Below are 25,570 nucleotides of genomic sequence, written 5' to 3' on the forward strand. Positions count from 1 at the left end.
TAGCGGCTCACTGACTGGTGTGTGATTTCCCTCTGCACTGCATATATTGGAAAGTATTTGTGAGCAGAAGAGGGCAGTTGTTGACTACCAGCATCAACAAGGCATTCAGCTCAGACTCCACACATAAGACCTCAGGAGTGGACATGGATGTCAGACATATTTGCCATCCTCCAAAACTTTGAGGACTGCCCCAAGATGGTGAGCGGCGATGATGCCTTAATTAGCATCACCATTAGTGTTGAGCGATACCGTCCGATACTTGAAAGTATCGGTATCGGAAAGTATCGGCCGATACCGGCAAAGTATCGGATCCAATCCGATACCGATACCCGATACCAATACAAGTCAATGGGACTCATGTATCGGACGGTATCCCTGATGGTTCCCAGGGTCTGAAGGAGAGGAAACTCTCCTTCAGGCCCTGGGAACCATATTAATGTGTAAAATAAAGAATTAAAATAAAAAATATTGCTATACTCACCTCTCCGACGCAGCCTGCACCTTACCGAGGGAACCGGCAGCGTTGTTTGCTTAAAATTCGCGCTTTAACTTCCTTACGCGAAGTCCCGGCTTGTGATTGGTCGCGCGCCGCCCATGTGGCCGGGACGCAACCAATCACAGCAAGCTGTGACGTAATTTCAGGTCCTTCAGGATTTTAAAATTACGTCACGGCTTGCTGTGATTGGTTGCGTCCCGGCCACATGGGCGGCGCGCGACCAATCACAAGCCGGGACTTCGCGTAAGGAAGTTAAAGCGCGAATTTTAAGCAAACAACGCTGCCGGTTCCCTCGGTAAGGTGCAGGCTGCGTCGGAGAGGTGAGTATAGCAATATTTTTTATTTTAATTCTTTATTTTACACATTAATGTTGTTTCGATACCGATACCCGATACCACAAAAGTATCGGAATACCGGTATCGGAATTCCGATACAGCAAATATCGGCCGATACCCGATACTTGCGGTATCGGAATGCTCAACACTAATCACCATCCCTCTTCTCTGCATTCTGAAAACCTCTCTGCTCACAATTAAAGAGGATGCATTTCAGGCGGAGCACGAGGTCATGCATCAAGGAACCATAGAGGGTGATTACACTCAGCCCAGCCTCATGTCATCCCAATGTGAATTGGTAGACAATGAGGAGGAGGAGTAAGAATAGGAGTTACTTTCACGCTTTAGATGGTACTACAAGCCCAGCTGTCATACCGTCTGTTCAGCATGGATGGCCTGAGGACAGGGAGGAGGAGGAGGTGGAAGAGGGGGAGGAGGACAGCATGGTTAGTCATCCTGTTGGTGAGGATACGGAAGTCTTGCCTGTTAGCAGTCTGGCATGCATGGCTGACTTTATGTTGCGCGTAGTGTTGAGCATTCCGATACTGCAAATATCGGGTATCGGCCGATATTCGCTGTATCGGAATTCCGATACCGAGTTCCGATATTTTTGTGATATCGGAATCGGAAGTTCCCAGTGTATGGTTCCCAGGGTCTGGAGGAGAGGAGACTTTCCTTCAGGCCCTGGGATCCACATTCATGTAAAAAATAAAGAATAAAAATAAAAAATATGGATATACTCACCCCTCCGACGGACCCTGGACCTTAGCGGTGCAACCGGCAGCCTCCGTTCCTAAGAATGCAGTGAGTGTACAGGACCTGCGATGATGTCGCGGTCTTGTGATTGGTCATGTGACCGCTCATGTGACCGCTCACTAGACCGTGAGGTCATCGAAGGTACTTCACTCACTGCATTCTTAGGAAGCTGCCGGTTGCACTGCTAAGGTCCAGGGCCCGTCCGAGGGTGAGTATATCCATATTTTTTATTTTTATTCTTTATTTTTTACATGAATATGGATCCCAGGGCCTGAAGGAAAGTTTCCTCTCCTTCAGACCCTGGGAACCATCCAGGATACCTTCTGATATTTGTGTCCCATTGACTTGTGTTGGTATCGGGTATCGGTATCGGCGATATCCGATATTTTTTGGATATCGGCAGATCCAATCCGATACCGATACTTTTGAATATCGGAAGGTATCGCTCAACACTAGTTGCGCGTGAAATTTTCTGGGACAATCATTACTGGTTGGTGACACTGCTAGAGGCAGACAGGTGTACTAAAATGTTGCCGTACCAGAGCACCCTTGTAGCGGAGTTAATAAAATAAATTCCCATCTGAGAAGGCAGGCAGCAGACGTCAGAGTTTGTTGTACAACCAAGGAGTCCAAGAGAGAGAGACAGAAGTACAATACAGCACAGGCAGGGCAACAATGGCACAATTCTGGGACAGTTATCTCAGACCTTCCCATCGTGCCGGCACAAAGGCAAGAGGTGCTGTCACAAGAAGTGCAATGTTTGGGAAGATGCTGAGGGTGTACCTTGCAGATCGTACAAACGTCCTCCGTGATTCCTCTGTGCTTTTTAATTATTGGCTATCCAAGCTGGACACGTGGCATGAACTGGCTCTCTACGCCTTGGAGGTCCTGGCCTGACCTGCTATTAGCGTTCTGTCAGAGCGGGTTTTTAATGCCACTGGTGCCATTTTCACAGATAAGCGCATCCGCCTGTCAACTGAAAATGCTGACAGGCTGACTCTTATAAAAATGAACAAGGGCTGGATTGGGTAAGACTTCTGTACACCACCGATTGAAAACAGTGAAACGTAACCGCCAATACATTTTTTTGTGGAGGTGTATTCTCATGCACCTCTTCACAACCACACATGGGTATACGCTTCATGATTTGGTCTGTTTGGTGTTATCCTCCTCCTTATCCTCATTCTCATCATCCACAACCACTTCTATAATATTGAAATTATCTTTGAGGTTGAGGTTATCCTGATATATATATATATATATATATATATATATATATATATATATATATATATATATATATATATATATATATATATATATACAGTGGGGCAAAAATGTATTTAGTCAGTCAGCAATAGTGCAAGTTCCACCACTTAAAAAGATGAGAGGCGTCTGTAATTTACATCATAGGTAGACCTCAACTATGGGAGACAAACTGAGAAAAAAAAATCCAGAAAATCACATTGTCTGTTTTTTTATCATTTTATTTGCATTTTATGGTGGAAAATAAGTATTTGGTCAGAAACAAAATTTCATCTCAATACTTTGTAATATTTCCTTTGTTGGCAATGACAGAGGTCAAACGTTTTCTGTAAGTCCTCACAAGGTTGCCACATACTATTGTTGGTATGTTGGCCCATTCCTCCATGCAGATCTCCTCTAGAGCAGTGATGTTTTTGGCTTTTCGCTTGGCAACACGGACTTTCAACTCCCTCCAAAGGTTTTCTATAGGGATGAGATCTGGAGACTGGCTAGGCCACTCCAGGACCTTGAAATGCTTCTTACGAAGCCACTCCTTTGTTGCCCTGGCGGTGTGCTTTGGATCATTGTCATGTTGAAAGACCCAGCCACGTTTCATCTTCAGTGCCCTTGCTGATGGAAGGAGGTTTGCACTCAAAATCTCACGATACATGGCCCCATTCATTCTTTCATGTACCCGGATCAGTCGTCCTGGCCCCTTTGCAGAGAAACAGCCCCAAAGCATGATGTTTCCACCACCATGCTTTACAGTAGGTATGGTGTTTGATGGATGCAACTCAGTATTCTTTTTCCTCCAAACACGACAAGTTGTGTTTCTACCAAACAGTTCCAGTTTGGTTTCATCAGACCATAGGACATTCTCCCAAAACTCCTCTGGATCATCCAAATGCTCTCTAGCAAACTTCAGATGGGCCCGGACATGTACTGGCTTAAGCAGTGGGACACGTCTGGCACTGCAGGATCTGAGTCCATGGTGGCGTAGCGTATTACTTATGGTAGGCCTTGTTACATTGGTCCCAGCTCTCTGCAGTTCATTCACTAGGTCCCCCCGCGTGGTTCTGAGATTTTTGCTCACCGTTCTTGTGATCATTCTGACCCCACGGGGTGGGATTTGGCATGGAGCCCCAGATCGAGGGAGATTATCAGTGGTCTTGTATGTCTTCCATTTTCTAATTATTGCTCCCACTGTTGATTTCTTCACTCCAAGCTGGTTGGCTATTGCAGATTCAGTCTTCCCAGCCTGGTGCAGGGCTACAATTTGGTTTCTGGTGTCCTTTGACAGCTCTTTGGTCTTCACCATAGTGGAGTTTGGAGTCAGACTGTTTGAGGGTGTGCACAGGTGTCTTTTTATACTGATAACAAGTTTAAACAGATGCCATTACTACAGGTAATGAGTGGAGGAAAGAGGAGACTCTTAAAGAAGAAGTTACAGGTCTGTGAGAGCCAGAAATCTTGATTGTTTGTTTCTGACCAAATACTTATTTTCCACCATAAAATGCAAATAAAATGATAAAAAAACAGACAATGTGATTTTCTGGATTTTTTTTTCTCAGTTTGTCTCCCATAGTTGAGGTCTACCTATGATGTAAATTACAGACGCCTCTCATCTTTTTAAGTGGTGGAACTTGCACTATTGCTTACTGACTAAATACTTTTTTGCCCCACTGTATATATATATATATATATATATATATATATATATATATATATATATATATATATATATAAAATCCATTTGAAAATATATAGCACCTTTATCCAATAGCTTCTATCTAAGTGCCATGATCTTGGAGCAGGAAATGTTGTTTTCTTCTCTAGCAAGATGGTGCCTGCGCCATAGCAGTTATCGTCGATCCCCGATAGTTGCTATTGTGCAGGCATCGGTGGTGCCATCTTGGAGGAGGATTTTTTTCTCTAGCAAGATGGAGCTGCCTGCTTAATAGCAGATCACTACTATATACACCGATAGCCACTTCTGCGCATGCAACATTTTCAAATAGATTTTTTTTTAATATCAGGATATCCTCAACCACATTAACTATAAACACAGTACACATGCAATTGTGCTGCAGCGCAGGTGACACGGCAGGTACCTGCCTGCAGAAGATTTTTTTTTCGTTTGCACATATAATATTCATTATGCTAACTAGGGGGCAGGTCAGTGAAGGATCAATGACCTGTCAGCAGCCATACTAGCAAATACCTAATCCGAGCACCACATGAAGACCCCCCCACAGGCCGCCCCGGAGCATGAGCTTATCATTAACTCAAAACTGAAAAAAAAGATTAAATAACAACCACAAGATGTATTTCATAAACCAAGGTATCATAATAATCAGTATAATGGTGCCAACCTGACACTATCTGCAGGTTTGCAGGTTACTGTGCACAATCCTGCTGACAGGTTCCCTTTAAAATCCCAGCGGAGCATTGCATGGCTCATTAAGTCCACTTGTACTGGCTTGTCACTCTATCTCCTTTCCTATTTGCCCTGTCTTTTCAAAGAACATAAAATGAAAAGATAATGAATATTTACTACAAAACTATCATATGAGGCCCAACCATGTTTCAGCAAAACTCTTTCATTTAATTTGTTCCTCCAGTGTCCCCATTATGGTTGATAGACTTCTGTAATTTGATAACATACACTTCAACATAATTATTTTTGCAATTCATATATAACGTGCAATTTTTATTCCAATGAAAAGGCAAACTCTAAAAACCCAAACCCCTAATCATTGCACTAAGAATTAAACCACACAACTCGCTAAGCTTGTCCCATCTTTTCTGTGCCTCACAGGTAGTATTCTAGAGAACACAGCGCTGTTATGCCTTGCTCTGTGTATTCATGTTTGTGTAAGGCTACTTTCACACTAGCGTCGGGCGCGGCCCGTCGCAGTGCGTCGGGCCGAGGTTACCGACGTTAGCGTTCTCTGCGCCGCACAACGGGGGCAGCGGATGCATTTTTCCAGCGCATCCGCCGCCCCATTGTGAGGTGCGGGGAAGTGCGGGGAGATGGGGGCGGAGTTTTGTAACGTTTTTTGCTCCCGACGGTCCGCCACAACACAGCGCAACCGTCGCACGACGGTTGCGACGTGTGTCAATGCGTCGCAAATGTGTCGCTAATGTTAGTCAATGCAGAAAAAACGCATCCTGCAAGCACTTTTGCAGGATGCGTTTTTTCTGCAAAACGACGCATAGTGACGGATTACAGTTAACGCTAGTGTGAAAGTAGCCTTATAGTCTCCTTCATACACAAATCTTTGGCATACAATAGCATCTATAACAAAGTTCAATATAATCTGTTATCTCTTCATTTCAGATAATTGTAGACTTTACATTTTTGCAGTTTTGTTCCATTTTTATGCTAATGCGATCTCTCATTTTCATAGAGTATCTAGTTAGAATTCCTAACTAATAATTGCACAATCCAGTATTTGTCTGTCTACCTATCTATGTGTATTACAGGGTGCCAACTTGTTTTCACTTTTCTGAATATACCACAGTATTTGTTTAGTCAGCACTGTGAGCGTATATAAAAGCTATGACTAGAGGTCTATTATTCCGTAGCTTTGTAGAATCAGCTGAACCCACCAACTACTGGGAAGCTGCAATGGTAAGTTATTCACTGAATAGAATATACAGTATGTGACTGACTATATATTGTAAAGTAATTGCATTTTTTTGTTGCATAACAGATCATCTTTTATGAAGACAAGAATTTTCAGGGTTTCTCCTATAAATGCATGTCAGACTGTTCTGATTTGCATTCGTACATCAATCATTGCAACTCGGTTCGTGTTAAGAGTGGAAATTGGATTCTCTATGAACACCCCAACTACCAAGGTCATCAATACTTTCTACAAAAAGGAGAATATCCTGATTTTCAGCAATTTTTTGGATACAACGACACTGTCTGCTCCTGCCGTTTAATCATTCAGGTAGTCTGATTTCATGCCTTAACCCCTTCATGACCGTGGGATTTTTCATTTTTCCGTGTTTGTTTTTCACTCCCCTCCTTCCCAGAGCCATAACTTTTTTATTTTTCCATCAATTTCGCCATGTGAGGGCTTATTTTTTGCAGGACAAGTTGTACTTTTGAACGACATCATTTGTTTTACCATGTCATGTACTAGAAAACGGGAAAAAAATTCCAAGTGCGGTGAAATTGCAAAAAAAGTGCAATCCCACACTTGTTTTTTGCTTGGCTTTTTTGTTAGGTTCACTAAATGCTAAAACTGACTTGCCATTATGATTCTCCAGGTTATTTCGAGTTCATAGACACCTAACATGACTAGGTTATTTTTTAGCTAAGTGGTGAAAAAAAATTCCAAACTTTGCTAAAAAAAAAAAATAAAAAATAAAAAATTGCGCCTTTTTCCGATACTCGTAGCGTCTCCATTTTTCATGATCTGGGGTCGGTTGAGGGCTTATTTTTTGCGTGCCGATCTGGCGTTTTTAATGATTCCAATTCGGTGCAGATACGTTTTTTGATCGCCCGTTATTGCATTTTAATGTCGCGGCAACCAAAAAAACGTAATTCTGGCGTTTCGATTTTTTTTCTCGTTACGCCATTTAGCGATCAGGTTAATGCTTTTTTTTATTGATAGATCGGGCGATTCTGAATGTGGCAATACCAAATATGTTAAAGAGAATACCAGCAATACAACACTATCCAATTATTCAGATTACTCATGATTAAATTATATAAATAGGAGGACAAGGAGTTTACTGAATATATTATTTATTAAATCCAAAAAGATTTACACCATAAAAATAGATAATAAATGTCAAGTACATATTACATAAAAAGAGTGAACTACCCAGGTGAGTGTAAAATGACCTATGGGCCACACAGAAAAACAAGACAAAACCTGCTTGTGCACAATGGTAATAACATTCCAATGCCTCAATGTCGTTTGTGTGTTTGGACCTTACACTTTGTCCTCAGCATTCTATCAGTGGGCCGCTAATCACTGCATATCAACATGACTAACTACATTGGTTTATGTCCAGGTAAAGATTTAATGGTGATAATTACCCATGTGTTGTTTGTCTGACTCCTGTGAGGACCTCGGTCTCCCCAACGCGCGTTTTGCGTGCTATCAGTAGCCTCGCTTCCTCAGGGGGCGTGAGGAAGCGAGGCTACTGATAGCACGCGAAACGCGCGTTGGGGAGACCGAGGTCCTCACAGGAGTCAGACAAACAACACATGGGTAATTATCACCATTAAATCTTTACCTGGACATAAACCAATGTAGTTAGTCATGTTGATATGCAGTGATTAGCGGCCCACTGATAGAATGCTGAGGACAAAGTGTAAGGTCCAAACACACAAACGACATTGAGGCATTGGAATGTTATTACCATTGTGCACAAGCAGGTTTTGTCTTGTTTTTCTGTGTGGCCCATAGGTCATTTTACACTCACCTGGGTAGTTCACTCTTTTTATGTAATATATACTTGACATTTATTATCCATTTTTATGGTGTAAATCTTTTTGGATTTAATAAATAATATAATCAGTAAACTCCTTGTCCTCCTATTTATATAATACCAAATATGTGTAGATTTGATATTTTTTTTATTGATTTATTTTGATTGGGGCGAAAGGGGGGTGATTTAAATTTTTATATTTTTTTTATTTTTTTTCACATTTTTTTTTACTTTTTTAAAAATTTTTGCCATGCTTCAATAGCCTCCATGGGAGGCTAGAAGCAGGCACAGCACGATCACCTCTGCTACATAGCAGCAATCTGCTGTTCGCTGCTATGTAGTAGAATTGCAGGTGTGCTGTGAGCGCCGACCACAGGGGGGCGCTCACAGCTACCGGCGATCAGTAACCATAGGTCCTTGGTTACTGTCCTGATTCATCGCCGACCCCCGATCATGTGACGGGGGTCGGCGATGACGTCATTTCCGGCCGCCCGGCCGGATGCGGTAGTTAAATGCCGCTGTCTGCGTTTGACAGCGGCATTTAACTAGTTAATAGCGGCGGGTGAATCGCGATTTCACCCGCCGCTATTGCGGGCACATGTCAGCTGTTCAAAACAGCTGACATGTCCCGGCTTTGATGCGGGCTCACCGCGGAGCCCTGCATCAAAGCAGGTGAGCTGACATCGGACGTACTATACCGTCCGATGTCAGTAAGGGGTTAAGAAAACAAAGAATTAAAACAGCAAATCATTTTTGACAAAAAATATAAAAGGAGGGAGACTATTATCAGTAAAATATATGTTAAATTACTTAGTCTGAGAAATATTCATAAAGTTATGCGTCTTTCGTTTTATCACTTTTTTCCCTTTTTAAGCATTTACAAAAAAATGGATATGGACAGATATTAAAGTAAAGAGTAGTGTAGTGCACTATGGTAAACAGCATACATTTTATTTATACAGTACAGACCAAAAGTTTGGACACACCTCATTTAAAGATTTTTCTGTATTTTCATGACTATGAAAATTGTACATTCACACTGAAGGCATCAAAACCATGAATTAACACATGTGGAATTATATACTTAACAAAAAAGTGTGAAACAACTGAAAATATGTCTTATACCAGAGGTGTCAAACTGCATTCCTCGAGGGCCGCCAACAGGTCATGTTTTCAGGATTTCCTTGTATTGCACAGGTGATAATTTAATCACCTGCACAGAATGATTCCAGCACCTTGTGGAATGCTAAGGAAATCCTGAAAACATGACCTGTTGGCGGCCCTCGAGGAATGCAGTTTGACACCTCTGTCTTATACTCTAGGTTCTTCAAAGTAGCCACCTTTTGCTTTGATGACTGCTTTGCACACTCTTGGCATTCTCTTGATAAGCTTCACGAGATAGTCACCAGGAATGGTCTTCCAACAATCTTGAAGGAGTTCCCTCAGATGCTTAGCACTTGTTGGCCCTTTTGCCTTCACTCTGCAGTCCAGCTCACCCCAAACCATCTCGATTGGGTTCAGGTCTGGTGACTGTGGAGGCCAGGTCATCTGGCGTAGCACCCCATCACTCTCCTTCTTGGTCAAATATCCCTTACACAGCCTGGAGGTGTGCTTGGGGGTCATTTTCCTGTTGAAAAATTAATGATGGTCCAACTAAACGCAAACCGGATGGAATAGCATGCCGCTGCAAGATGCTGTGGTAGCCATGCTGGTTCAGTATGCCTTCAATTTTGAATATATCCCCAACAGTGTCACCAGCAAAGCACCCCACACCATCACACCTCCTCCTCCATGCCTCATGGTGGGAACCAGGCATGTAGAGTCCATCCGTTCACCTTTTCTGCGTCGCACAAAGACACGGTGGTTGGAACCAAAGATCTCAAATTTGGACTCATCAGACCAAAGCACAGATTTCCACTGGTCTATTGTCCATTCCTTGTGTTCTTTAGCCAAAACAAGTCTCTTCTGCTTGTTGCCTGTTCTAAGCAGTGGTTTCCTAGAAGCTATTTTACCATGAAGGCCTGCTGCACAAAGTCTCCTCTTAACAGTTGTTGTAGAGATGTGTCTGCTGTGTGGCATTGACCTGGTCTCTAATCTTATCTGCTGTTAACCTGCAATTTCTGAGGCTGGTGACTCGGTTAAACTTATCCTCAGAAGCAGAGGTGACTCTTGGTCTTCCTTTCCTAAAGCAGTCCACATGTGAGCCAGTTTCTTTGTAGCGCTTGATAGTTTTTGCAACTGCACTTGGGGACAATTTCAAGGTTTTCCCAATTTTTTGGACTGACTGACCTTCATTTCTTAACCCCTTCCCGATCTGTGACGCCACGTAGGCGTCAAGAAAGTCGGTGCCAGTCCGACCTTTAACCCCTTCATGACCCAGCCTATTTTGGCCTTAATGACCTTGCCGTTTTTTGCAATTCTGACCAGTGTCCTTTTATGAGGTAATAACTCAGGAACGCTTCAACGGATCCTAGCGATTCTGAGATTGTTTTTTCGTGACATATTGGGCTTCATGTTAGTGGTAAATTTAGGTCGATAATTTCTGAGTTTATTTGTGAAAAAAACGGAAATTTGGCGAAAATTTTGAAAATTTCGCAATTTTCACATTTTGAATTTTTATTCTGTTAAACCAGAGAGTTATGTGACACAAAATAGTTAATAAATAACATTTCCCACATGTCTACTTTACATCAGCACAATTTTGGAAAGAAATTTTTTTTTTGCTAGGAAGTTATAAGGGTTAAAATTTGACCAGTGATTTCTCATTTTTACAACAAAATTTACAAAACCATTTTTTTTAGGGACCACCTCACATTTGAAGTCAGTTTGAGGGTTCTATATGGCTGAAAATACCCAAAAGTGACACCATTCTAAAAACTGCACCCCTCAAGGTGCTCAAAACCACATTCAAGAAGTTTATTAACCCTTCAGGTGTTTCACAACAGCAGAAGCAACATGGAAGGAAAAAGTGAACATTTAACTTTTTAGTCACAAAAATGATCTGTTAGCAACAATTTTTTTATTTTCCCAAGGGTAAAAGGAGAAACTGGACCACAAAAGTTGTTGTCCAATTTGTCCTGAGTACGTTGATACCTCATATGTGGGGGTAAACCACTGTTTGTGGGCACGGCAGGGCTCGGAAGGGAAGGAGCGCCATTTGACTTTTTCAATGAAAAATTGGCTCCAATCTTTAGCAGACACCATGTCGCGTTTGGAGAGCCCCCGTGTGCCTAAACATTGGAGCTCCCCCACAAGTGACCCCATTTTGGAAACTAGACGCCCCAAGGAACTTATCTAGATGCATAGTGAGCACTTTAATCCCCCAGGTGCTTCACAAATTGATCCGTAAAAATGAAAAAGTACTTTTTTTTTCACAAAAAAATTTTTTGCCTCAATTTTTTCATTGTCACATGGGCAACAGGATAAAATGGATCCTAAAATTTGTTGGGCAATTTCTCCTGAGTACGCCGATACCTCATATGTGGGGGTAAACCACTGTTTGGGTGCACGGCAAGGCTCGGAAGGGAAGGCGCGCCATTTGACTTTTTGAATGAAAAATTATCTCCATCGTTAGCGGACACCATGTCGCGTTTGGAGAGACCCTGTGTGCCTAAACATTGAAGCTCCCCCACATGTGACCCCATTTTGGAAACTAGACCCCCCAAGGAACTTATCTAGATGCATAGTGAGCACTTTAAACTCTCAGGTGCTTCACAAATTGATCCGTAAAAAATGAAAAAGTACTTTTTTTTCACAAAAAAAATTTTTTCGCCTCAATTTTTTCATTTTCACATGGGCAACAGGATAAAATGGATCCTAAAATTTGTTGGGCAATTTCTCTTGAGTACGCCGATACCTCATATGTGGGGGTAAACCACTGTTTGGGTGCACGGCAAGGCTTGGAAGGGAAGGCGCGCCATTTGACTTTTTCAATGGAAAATTAGCTCCAATCGTTAGTGGACACCATGTTGCGTTCGGAGTGCCCCTGTGTGCCTAAACATTAGAGCTCCCCTACAAGTGACCCCATTTTGGAAACTAGACCCCCCAAGGAACTAATCTAGATGTATAGTGAGCACTTAAAACCCCCAGGTGCTTCACAGAAGTTTATAACGCAGAGCTATGAAAATAAAAAAATATTTTTCTTTCCTCAAAAATGATTTTTAGCCCGGAGTTTTTTATTTTCCCAAGGATAATAGGAGAAATTGGACCCCAAATGTTGTTGTCCAGTTTGTCCTGAGTACGATGATACCCCATATGTGGGGGTAAACCACTGTTTGGGCGCACGGCAGGGCTCGGAAGGGAAGGCACGCCATTTGGCTTTTTGAATGGAAAATTAGCTCCAATCATTAGCGGACACCATGTCGCGTTTGGAGAGCCCCTGTGTGCCTAAACATTGGAGCTCCCACACAAGTGACCCCATTTTGGAAACTAGACCTCCTAAGGAACTAATCTAGATGTGTGGTGAGCACTTTGAACCCTCAAGTGCTTCACAGAAGTTTATAACGCAGAGCCATGAAAATATAAAATTATTTTTCTTTCCTCAAAAATGATTTTTTAACCCACAATTTTTTATTTTCCCAAGGGTAACAGGAGAAATTGGACCACAAAAGTTGTTGTGCAGTTTCTCCTGAGTACGCTGATACCCCATATGTGGGGGTAAACCACTGTTTTGGCACACGTCGGGGAGCGGAAGGGAAGTAGTGACGTTTTGAAATGCAGACTTTAATGGAATGCTCTGCGGGCGTCACGTTGCGTTTGCAGAGCCCCTGATGTGCCTAAACAGTAGGAACTCCCCACAATTGACACCACTTTGGAAACTAGACCCCCAATGGAACTTATCTAGATGTGTGGTGAGCACTTTGAACCCCCAAGTGCTTCACAGAAGTTTATAACGCAGAGACGTGAAAATAAAAAATGTGTTTTCTTTCCTCAAAAATATTTTTTTAGCCCAGAATTTTTTAATTTTCCCAAGGGTAACAGGAAAAATTTGACCCCAAAAGTTGTTGTCCAGTTTCTCCTGAGTACGCTGATACCCCATATGTGGGGGTAAACCACTGTTTGGGCACATGGCGGGGCTCGGAAGGGAAGTAGTGACGATTTGGAATGCAGACTTTGATGGAATGGTCTGCGGGAATCATGTTATGTTTGCAGAGCCCCTGATGTGCCTAAACAGTAGAAACCCCCCACAAGTGACCCCATTTTGGAAACTAGACCCCCCAAGGAACTTATCTAGATGTGTGGTGAGCACTTTGAACCCCCAAGTGCTTCACAGAAGTTTACAACGCAGAGCCGTGAAAATAAAAAATCATTTTTCTTTCCTCAAAAAAGATGTTTTAGCAAGCAATTGTTTATTTTCACAAGGGTAACAGGAGAAATTGGACCCCAATATTTGTTGCCCAGTTTGTTGTGAGTACGCTGGTACCCCATATGTGGGGGTAAACCCCTGTTTGGGCGCACGTCAGGGCTCGGAAGGGAAGTAGTGACATTTGAAATGCAGACTTTGATGGAATGGTCTGCGGGCGTCACGTTGCATTTGCAGAGCCCCTGATGTGCCTAAACAGTAGAAACACCCCACAAGTGACCCCATTTTGGAAACTAGACCCCAAAAGGATCTTATCTAGATGTGTGGTGAGCACTTTCAACCCCCAAGTGTTTCACATAAGTTTATAACGTAGAGACGTGAAAATAAAAAATAATTGTTCTTTCCTCAAAATTATGTTTTAGCAAGTATTTTTTTATTTTTGCAAGGGTAACAGGAGAAATTGGACCCCAATAGTTGTTGCCCAGTTTGTCCTGAGTACGCTGGTATCCCATATGTGGGGGTAAACCACTGTTTGGGCGCACGTCGGGGCTTGGAAGGGAGGGCGCACCATTTGACTTTTTGAACGCAAGATTGGCTGGAATCATTGGTGGCGCCATGTTGCGTTTGGAGACCCCTGATGTGCCTAAACAGTGGAAACCCCTCAATTCTAACTTCAACACTAACCCCAACACACCCCTAATCCTAATCCCAACTGTAGCCATAACCCTAATCACAACCCTAAGCCCAACACACCCCTAACCACAACCCTAACCCCAACACACCCGTAACCCTAAATCCAACCCTAATCCTAACCCTAATCCCAACCCTACCCACAACTGTAACCCCAACACAACCCTAACCCTATCCTTAACCCTAACCACAAGCCTAATCTTAACCCTATTTCCAACCCTAGCTCTAATTCCAACCCTAAGGGTACCGTCTCACATAACGATTTACCAACGATCACGACCAGCGATACGACCTGGCCGTGATCGTTGGAAAGTCATTGTGTGGTCGCTGGGGAGCTGTCACACAGACCGCTCTCCAGCGACCAACGATGCCAAGGTCCCGGGTAACCAGGGTAAACATCGGGTTACTAAGCGCAGGGCCGCGCTTAGTAACCCGATGTTTACCGTGGTTACCAGCGTAAAAGTAAAAAAAAAAAACGTACATACTCACATTTTGGTGTCCTTCAGGTCCCTTGCCGTCTGCTTCCCGCTCTGACTGAGTGCCGCCGTACAGTGAGAGCAGAGCGCAGCGGTGACGTCACTGCTGTGCTGTGCTCTCACTTTCCGGCCGGCAGACAGTCAGAGCGGGAAGCAGACGGCAAGGGACCTGAAGGACACCGAAATGTGAGTATGTACGTTTTTTTTTTTTTTTTTACTTTTACGCTGGTAACCACGGTAAACATCGAGTTACTAAGCGCGGCCCTGCGCTTAGTAACCCGATGTTTACCCTGGTTACAAGTGAACGCATCGCTGGATAGCTGTCACACACAACGATCCAGCGATGACAGCGGGAGATCCAGCGACGAAAGAAAGTTCCAAACGATCTGCTATGACGTACGATTCTCAGCAGGGTCCCTGATCGCTGCTGCGTGTCAGACACAGCGATATCGTATGGATATCCCTGGAACGTCACAGATCGTACCGTCGTAGCGATCAAAGTGCCACTGTGAGACGGTACCCTAACTCTAATTCCAACCCTAACCCTAAGGCTATGTGCCCACTTTGCGGATTCGTGTGAGATTTTTCCGCACCATTTTTGAAAAATCCGCAGGTAAAAGGCACTGCGTTTTACCTACGGATTTACAGCGGATTTCCAGTGTTTTTTTGTGCGGATTTCACCTGCGGATTCCTATTGAGGAACAGGTGTAAAACGCTGCGGAATCCGCACAAAATTGACATGCTGCGGAAAATACAACGCAGCGTTTCTGCACGGTATTTTCCGCACCATGGGCACAGCAGATTTGGTTTTCCATAGGTGTACATGGTACTGTAAACCTGATGGAAAACTGCTACGAATTCGCAGCGGCCAATCCGCTGCGGATCCGCGGCCAATCCGCTGCGGATCCGCGGCCGATCCGCGGCCGATCCACGGCCGATCCGCTGCGGATCCGCGGCAATCCGCTGCGGATTCGCAGCCAAATCCGCACTGTGTGCACATGCCCTAACCCTACCCCTAACCCTAACCCTACCCCTAATTCTAACCCTAATTCTAACCCTAGTTCTAACCCTAACCCTAGCAGAAAAAAAAAAAAATATTTTATTTATTTTTATTATTGTCCCTATGGGGGTGATAAAGGGGGTCATTTACTTTTTTTTCATTTTGATCACTGCGATAGGCTATATCGCAGTGATCAAAATACTTCTGAAATGAATCTGCCAGCCGGTAGACTCTGCGGGCGCAGTGCGCATGCGCCGCCATATTGGAAGATGGCGGCGCCCATGGAGAAGCCGGACGGACATCGGGAGGCCCGGTAAGTATGAAGGGGGGGTGATCGGAGCACGGGGGGGGGGACCGGAGCACAGGGGGGGGGGACCGGAGCACAGGGAGGGGGCACCGGAGCACGGGGGGAGCGGACAGGAGGACGGAGGAGCGGACAGAACGAATTAGGGGGGCGGACCGCGCACCGGAGCACTGGGGGGGCGATCGGTGGGGTGGGGTGGGGGCAGATTAGGTTTTCCAGCCATGGCCGATGATATTGCAGCATCGGCCATGGCTGGATTGTAATATTTCACCGTTTTTTTGGGTGAAATATTACAAATCGCTCTGATTGGCAGTTTCACTTTCAACAGCCAATCAGAGCGATCGTAGCCACGGGGGGGTGAAGCCACCCCCCCCTGGGCTGAAGTACCACTCCCCCTCTCCCTGCAGATCGGGTAAAATAGGAGTTAACCCTTTCACCCGATCTGCAGGAGCGCGATCATTCCATGACGCATACGCTGCGTCATAGGTCGTTTTGGCACCGACTTTCATGACGCAGCGTATGCGTCAAAGGTCGTTAAGGGGTTAAAGCCTATGTGGCGTCATGGAGGGATCGCGTCCCTGCAGATCGGTTGAAAGGGTTAACTCCAATTTCACCTGATCTGCAGGGACAGGGGGAGTGGTACTTCAGCCCGGGGGGGTGGCTTTGCCCCACATGGTTACTAGCGCTCTGATTGGCTGTTGAAAGTGAAACAGCCAATCAGAGCAATTTGTAATATTTCACAAATGAAACTTGGTGAAATATTACAATCCAGCCATGGCCGATGCTGCAATATCATCGGCCATGGCTGGAGACCCCAATCTGACCCCCCACTACTGACAGCGGTGATCTGCAGCTGCCGTCAGTGTTTCATACCCCTCTGTCCTGTCCTCCGCACCCTACTCTCCCCTCCATCCTGTCTGGTGCCCACTCACTGTCCGATCCCACCCACCATACCTCCGGAGTCCCGGGGTCCGTCCCTTTGTCCGTCTTGCATCTAGGATGGGCGCCGCCATCTTCCAAAATGGCGGGCGCATGCGCAGTGCGCCCGCCGAATCTGCCGGACGGAAGATTCGTTCATTCATTTTGATCACTGTGATAGGTTCTACTACAGTGATCAAAATAAAAAAATAGTAAATGGCCCCCCCTTTATCACCCCCATAGGTAGGGAACATCATAAAATAAAGAAAATATATTTATTTTTACTTTTCCACTAGGGTTAGGGTTAGAAATAGGGTTAGGGCTAGGGTTAGGGCTAGGATTAGAACTAGGGTTAGGGTTAGGGATAGAACTAGGGTTAGGGTTAGGGTTAGAACTAGAGTTAGAATTAGGGTTTGAACTAGGGTTAGGGTTAGAACTAGGGGTAGGGTTAGAACTAGGGTTAGGGTTAGAATTAAGGTTGGAATTAGGGTATGTGCACACGGTGCGGATTTGGCTGCGGATTCGCAGCAGTTTTCCATGCGGTGTACATAACCATGTAAACCTATGGAAAACCAAATCCGCTGTGCCCATGGTGCAGAAAATACAGCGCAGAAATGCAGCATTGTAGTTTCTGCTGCATGTCAATTCTTTGTGCGGATACCACAGCGTTTTACACCTGTTCTTCAATAGGAATCAGCAGGTGTAAAACTGCAGGTGAAATCCGCACAAAAAACGCAGGAAGTCCGTGGTAAATCCACAGGTAAAACGCAGTGCATTTTACCTGCGGATTTTTCAAAAATGGTGGTGTAAAATCCGCACACGAATCCGCAACGTGGGCACATAGCCTTAGGGTTAGGGTTGGAATTAGAGTTAGGGTTGGGATTAGGGTTGGGGTTGGAATTAGGGATAAGATTAGGGTTAGCGGTGTGTTGGGTTAGGGTTAGGCTTGTGGTTAGGGTTATGGTTAGGGTTGGGATTAGGGTTAGGGGTGTGTTGGGGTTAGTGTTTGAGTTAGAATTGAGGGGTTTCCACTGTTTAGGCCCATCAGGGGTCTCCAAACGCGACATGGCGCCACCATTGATTCCAGCCAATCTTGCGTTCAAAAAGTCAAATGGTGCTTCCTCCCTTCCGAGCCCCGACGTATGCCCAAAGAGTGGTTTACCCAAACATATGGGGTATCAGCGTACTCAGTAAAGATTGCACAACAAATTTGGGGGTCTAATTTCTCCTGTTACCCTTGGGAAAATAAAAAAATTGGGGGCTATTTTTTTTGTGGGAAAAAAAATATTTTTTATTTTCACTGCTTTGTGTTATAAACTTCTGTGAAGCACTTGGAGGTTCAAAGTGCTCACAACACATCTAGATAAGTTCCTTGGGGGTCTAGTTTCTAAAATGGGGTCACTTGTGGGGGGTTTCTACTGTTTAGGCACATCAGGGGCTCTGCAAACGCAATGTGACGCCCGCAGACCATTCCATCAAAGTCTGCATTTCAAAACGTCACTACTTCCCTTCCGAGCCCCTTCCGAGCCCTGACGTGTGCCCAAATAGTGGTTTACCCCCACATATGGGGTGCCAGCATACTCAGGACAGACTGGTCAACAACTTTTGAGGTCCAATTTCTCCTGTTACCCTTGAGAAAATAAAAAATAATTTTTTGAGGAAAAAAAAGATTTTTTATTTTCACGGCTCTGCGTTATAAACTTCTGTGAAGCACTTGGGGGTAAAAAGTGCTCACCAAACATCTAAATAAGTTCCGTGGGAGGTGTAGTTTCCAAAATGGGGCCACATGTGGGGGAGTTCCAATGTTTAGGCACACAGGGGCTCTCCAAACGTGACATGGTGTCCGCTATCGATTGGAGCTAATTTTTCATTCAACAAATCAAATGGCGCTCCTTCCCTTCTGAGCCTTGCCGTGCACCCAGACAGTAGTTTACCCCCACATATGAGGTGTTAGTGCACTTAGGAGAAGTTGCCCAACAAATTTTAGGATTCATTTTATCCTGTTGCTCATGTGAAAATGAAAAAAATGAGGCTAAAATTTTTTTTTGTGAAAAAAAAGTACTTTTTCATTTTTACGGATTAATTTGTGAAGCACCTGGGGGTTCAAAGTGCTTACTATGCATCTAGATAAGTTCCTTGGGGGGGTCTACTTTCCAAAATGGGGTCACTTGTGGGGAAGCTCCAATTTTAAGGCACACAGGGGCTCTCCAAATGCGACATGGTGTCCGCTAAAGATTGGAGCCAATTTTTCATTCAAAAAATAAAATGGCGCTCCTTCCCTTCCGAGCCTTGCCGTGCGCCCAAACAGTGGTTCCCCACCACATATGGGGTATCAGCGTACTCAGGACAAATTGGACAGCAAACTTCGTGGTCCACTTTCTCCTTTTGCCCTTGGGAAAATAAAAAAATTGTTGCTAAAATATCATTTTTCTGACTAAAAAGTTAAATGTTCATTTTTTCCTTCCATGTTGCTTCTGCTGCTGTGAAACACCCGAAGGGTTAATAAACTTCTTGAATGTGCTTTTGAGCACCGTGAGGGGTGCAGTTTTTAGAACGGTGTCACTTTTGGGTATTTTCAGCCATACAGATCCCTCAAACTGACTTCAAATGTGAATTGGTCCCTAAAAAAAATGGTTTTGTAAATTTTGTGGCAAAAATGAGAAATCGCTGGTCAAATTTTAACCCTTATAACTTCCTAGCAAAAAAAAAAATTGTTTCCAAAATTGTGCTGATGTAAAGTAGACATGTGGGAAATGTTATTTATTAAATTATTAAATATTTTGTGCCACATAACTCTCTGGTTTAACAGAATAAAAATAAAAAATTTTAAAATTGCGAAAGTTTCAAAATTTTCGCCAAATTTCCATTTTTTTCACAAATAAAAGCAAAAATAATTGACCTAAATTTACCACTATCATGAAGCCCAATATGTCACGAAAAAGCAATCTCAGAATCGCTAGGATCCGTTGAAGCGTTCCTGAGTTATTACCTCATAAAGGGACACTGGTCAAAATTGCAAAAAATGGCCAGGTCATTAAGGTCAAACTAGGCTGGGGTATGAAGGGGTTAAAGTAATGATGGCCACTCGTTTTTCTTTACTTTGCTGCTTTTTTCTTGCCATAATACAAATTCTAACAGTCTATTCAGTAGGACTATCAGCTGTGTATCCACCAGACTTCTGCTCAACACAACTGATGGTCCCAACCCCATTTATAAGGCAAGAAATCCCACTTATTAAACCTGACAGGGCACACCTGTGAAGTGAAAACCATTTCCGGTGACTACTTCTTGAAGCTCAGAAATTGAAGAAAACAACTGCACTCAAATTGTATATTTGCATCATAAATGTGAACAATCTTTAATAGGAACACCACAGTGGTATAGACAGTTGCTGAGGTTACCTGAATTTCTGAATGGTCTGGATCTTTCCAAGTTTAACCAGCACCTACTTCATTGATTCCAGAGTGCACGTCACTTTCCTTTTATTACATCTTGAAGCTCATCAAGAGAATGCCAAGAGTGTGCAAAGCAGTCCTCAAAGCAAAAGGTGGCTACTTTGAAGAACCTAGAATATAAGACATAATTTCAGTTGTTTCACACTTTTTTGTTAAGTATATAATTCCACATGTGTTAATTCATAGTTTTGATGCCTTCAGTGTGAATGTACAATTTTCATAGTCATGAAAATACAGAAAAATCTTTAAATGAGAAGGTGTGTCCAAACTTTTGGTCTGTACTGTATACACACACACACACACACACACACTCATATACACACACACTAATACATACACACACATGCATGGATCGTGGTTTACTTCTATCAATCAACAAAATGCAAAATGAGTACACAAATGAGAAATCTAAATCAAATCAATATTTATTGTGACCATTCTTTATCTTAAAAACATTATCAGTTCTAGGTACACTTGCACAAAGTTAGGGATTTTGCAGGATTAGAGTCAGGTGTATAGTCAGTGGAGTAACTAGAGTCTTATGGGTCCCGGTGCAAAATTTGGAAGTGGGCTACCACTTGCATGTTGGTTAGATATTATGTTTGAACCCTTGTAGCTTTGTAAATTCTATAATGTAATAATCTGCCCATCCTGTACTTATGTCAAGCATGCTGGGCCCTTCTTGGTATTATGTTCTCCATTCTCAGCCCCTTCAAAAAATATTGTCCCCTCTCTAGTGCCCCTTCTAGTAATAATGTCCTCCATTCTGGGCCTTTTGCAGTAATAATGTTCAGCATCCTGTGTCCCTTCCACTAAGAATGTTCCCTATTCTGAGCCCGTTCCAGCAATAATGTCCATTATTCTGCACCCTTTCTTGGTATAATGTCCCCATCCTTGCTCCCTTCCTGCTTTAATGTACCCCATTATGAGCCTCTTGCAGTAATAATATTCGTACCTTGGCCCCTTCTTGGTATAATGTCCCTTATCCTGGATCTCTTCTTGGTATAAATTTCCTAATGCTTGGCCCCTTCCTGGTATAATGTCTATCATCTGAGTGTACTGTCTCGAACTTGGACGCTTCTAGTAATGTATGTTACCCATCTTGGGCCCCTTACTTGTATAATGCCCCACATCCTGAGCCCCTTCCTAGTATAATCTCACCCATCCCGGACCCCTTCCTGAAATGATTTCCCCCACCCTGGTTCAAATGTCACCATTTCTCATCCAGTAATAATGTTCCTAATCATTATCCAGTAATAAAATACCCCTTCCTGTAATGCTGTTTAAAGTTCTGCCACCAAAAAAAAAAAAATTCTTCTCACCTTCCATGGTGCATTGGCCGGCAGTTGACTTTTGCATGACTACTATGGGCAAATGGGCAATGCGTGATGTCTTTGTTATACTGTATCAGCAAGGACTCTCCCAGTCAAAAATTTCAAAGCAGGCTGGGGTGTCAAGATGGAATTTTCAAGCTCTTTTGAAAAAAACACTAAGAAATAGGCAATATTGAAGATTGTAGACACAGTGGTCAGCCAAGTAAGCTTAGGGTACCAGAACAAAAATAAACCATGCTTATTTCTCTTCCAAATTAGATGTCCAGCAGTGCCATAAGTTCAGAACTGACAGCAACCAGTGAGACCCAGCTACATACATCTACTGTTCATAGTAGTAGTAGCGTGTGTATAGTGTGTATTTGTATGTATTTATCCCCAAGATTTAGGCATGTGTGGAAGAAATTCTGCAAAGTAAGAATGGTTTCAAAAATAGGAGAGATAATAATTTACTTTTATCATTTACCAAAAAGTGAAAAAACAAGAGCGAATTACTATATAGATTTCAATACTAAGAACTTTATTTGACAAATGTTTTGAAAAGTCAAAACATTGTTAATTTTGTACTTGTACTTGCAAAATATTGAAACACTTCTTATTTATTGAAATAAAAATGTATTAAAAACTATATTTATAATGAAATACTTTGTTTTTTTCATATTATAGTATCGAGAAAACTTCAAGATCAGAATTTATACAAAGGAGAATTTAAATGGTCAAATGATAGAATTTACTCAAGATTGTCCAAATACATTATCAGAATTCAGCTTCTGTGACATCTTCTCTTGCAATATAATTGAAGGAAACTGGATTTTCTATGAAAAAGAAAATTTTCGGGGAAGACAATTTTACTTAAAGCCAGAGGAATATAAGAGATGTACTGACTGGGGGGCATTAACTCCAAGGGTTGGTTCATTTAGAAGGGTACCAGAATTTTATTGAAACAATTGAGGTTTATAGAACCAAATAAAATTGATCTTCAATCAATAACATAAGCTTGTTGATGGAGTACATACAGTACAAATAATTGAACCATTAACTGTGATCAGGATTACACCTAAAATGTAATTTGTTTCTCTTCCTTAAATCTGATGGGGTTTATTAACTGTTTACAGACAATGTACTAAAATATTTTTCTTTATTAAAGCAAAAAGGAGTCATGATAAAATTAATAGGCCTGTCTGGATTACTATCATCCCTTTAGTAGACTCTTACTTAAATGTCTTAAGAAGGTGTATAACAAAAAACCTGGAAAGGGTCACCGATATAGATAAAAAGCTGCATATAAACAGCAATGTAGCTAAAATAAATATACTCACTTTATTCTTGCCTTTTCGGTTCCTGTTTCCTGATCTTCCCCAATTATCTTATGTTTACCTTGGCTGTATCAAATTAGCCCTGCATATCCTACATGAACATTAGAAGCTAATTATTGGACTCAATGGACTTGTCCTGTGTACCATGGTGAGTGATTTCCTACAGTGGTCTTCTGGTTTATGTGTGACATCACCTTTGCAGTCTTGGTAAAGACTTGTAGTGAACATCATAAATTTGGTGCTGTAACATCAGGATTAAATGGGTGTGTATGTGTTGATATTTATTTTGCATTGCTGCTGTATTTGGTGTTCATGCTGCTTTAGGTACTTTAAGTTGTTACGTTGCCACTGTTAAGTCAGACTAAGGGTATGCACACACATCTTTTTCAGGTGACTCCTTTCCATATCTTGCCTGAAAGAGTATTAATTAAAGTATAAAAAGACTGGGTATATGTAATGTAATGTAAAAATTAGTTGCTGACCATTTGTTCAGCATTTTGAGCATCTTTAACCGATTCAGGTTTCCAAAGATGCAAAGCAGTTAAACAAAATGACTGGACCGTTCCCCAAGTGACATTCACTTGGAAGCTGCTCACTAGTTTACTTAATACAATTTAATTAAAAAACGGCGCCCAAAGATGTCAGAAAAGAAGACTTAAAAAAGCAAAAAAAAAGGCGGAATTAGCACAAGACGCCGAAATTGCCCATACTTTTTAAATAATAGTTAACCTCCCCCATACCTCCCATGCACAATACACTAAAGTTATGCTAATCTGCCAATATTGACAGGTTTGGTCCAGAGTCTAATGTGTTTGAGAGCCCCTGACTGAGGATATCAGGGGAAATAAGGATACAGCGTGCTTGAATTAGTGCTGAGGATCCTTTTTGTCTTCTAAATGATGATGACCATCATGTAAGAGTCATAAGAAGAAAACATCTTCTGCATCCTCACCATTAAATTCAGCATCAGAAGTATGCAAAAGCACATCTAAACAAGCCTGATGCATTTTGGAAACAAGTCCTTTGGACCGATGAAGTTAAAATAGAACTCTTTGGCCAAGATGATCAAAGGTATGTGGGGAGAAAAAAGGGCACAAAATTTCAGGAAAGAACATCTTGTCAACCATTAAGCATGAGGGTGGATCAATCAAGCTTTGGGGTTGTGCTGCAGCCAATGGCACAGGAATATTTCACAAGTAGATGAAAGAATTGCATCAATGAAATTTCAACATATTCTTGATGCAAACAAAACACCATCTGTTAAAAAGCTGAAGTTGAAAAGAGGATGGGTTCCACAGATAGATAATGACTAGGGATAAGGGAACATGCTCAGTGATAATCAGATATCACTTGAATATCTGGGTGCTCGGATGTACTTAGCACTCGGCAAACATTACCCCCTACTCTATTTCAAGCATGAATCCCCTTTCCACATGTTTGGCGCCTGTTACAAATCAATAAGCCTGCTAGTGTTGCCTGCGTGTCACTGTAATGCTGTAGCCATTTTGGTAGTGGCATTAATGTGATGTGACAACATCAGGGGGTGCAAAACAACAGATGCCACCAGGCTCAGCACATTAGCACCATTGCACAGCTCTGTGACAGTTGTTATTGGAAGGAGAGAGTATTTGTCCAGGCATGTGTGTGTACAGTTTAAAGAATTAGAGTCCCATAGTGTTGATACTGGTGCTGAAGTGAGATGCAGGGAGAGGGACAAAGGAGCTTACAATGCTGAGAATGTGTAGCTGAAAATTTGGCCCAGAGTTCCTCCTGAGGGTACCATTTCCACTGGTGATCATAGGAATTGGGAACGATGTTGGGATAAAATGAATACTTTATTTAAACGTGGTAAAAACATTAAAAAGCAAAGCCTCGTACCTAACATATCTAAGTGCGAGGCTTTGCCTTTTAATGTTTTAACCACGTTTAAATAAAGTATCCATTTTATCCCAGGATGGTTGTGCCAGAATCTTTCCTCATTTTCATCTACTGGTGCTGAAGCTGAACCATCATACTAACAGTTGTTGTAAGGGCTAATTTTTTGCTTTCCTGTTTGTATCAGATATAATCTGCATTTCGCCTATGGGGGAGAGAGCGTTCCAGAAGCAGGGAGAGTGGTTGAATACAGTCTCTAGGCAGGGATTAGAGCTTATGATGGGAGACTCCCAAGGGAGTGAAAAGAGGAATATTGGAGCCAAAGGAAGCTGGTGCAACAGTGGTAGCAGTAGGAGCCTATGGTCCGGAACCCTGGCAGCAGCCTTCACTGCTGGGGTACTTGAGTACTGCAGATGAGATCCAGGAACTGGTGAGTGAACTATGGGCATAGGCCGGTTTGAAGAGACTTGGAGGCAAGCTAGAACCAAAGGTGGAGAAATGCTAGCGGTCCATCTAGTCACAAGGTACTGACAGTTTGGGACCTGTCATCACATCTCATTCATCTCATTCAACCAGTGGGCAGTAGAGACGAAAACACTTGTTTTGGAGGCTGTAAG

At 42.7% G+C, this 25,570-nt stretch overlaps 1 protein-coding gene across 1 annotated transcript; it reads left to right on the plus strand.

The window, feature by feature from the left end:
* Positions 1-6,431: 6,431 nt before the first annotated feature.
* LOC143785492 (gamma-crystallin 1-like) lies at positions 6,432-22,995 on the plus strand. The gene is made up of 3 exons (XM_077274389.1): positions 6,432-6,466; positions 6,549-6,791; positions 22,429-22,995. Exons 1-3 carry the CDS (start codon positions 6,464-6,466, stop codon positions 22,702-22,704), a joined length of 522 nt encoding a protein of 173 aa, XP_077130504.1. The 5' UTR covers positions 6,432-6,463; the 3' UTR covers positions 22,705-22,995.
* The last annotated feature ends 2,575 nt before the right edge of the window (positions 22,996-25,570 follow it).

This window comes from Ranitomeya variabilis, chromosome 7, assembly GCF_051348905.1.
Source record: "Ranitomeya variabilis isolate aRanVar5 chromosome 7, aRanVar5.hap1, whole genome shotgun sequence".
Classification (NCBI taxonomy): Eukaryota; Metazoa; Chordata; class Amphibia; order Anura; family Dendrobatidae; genus Ranitomeya; species Ranitomeya variabilis.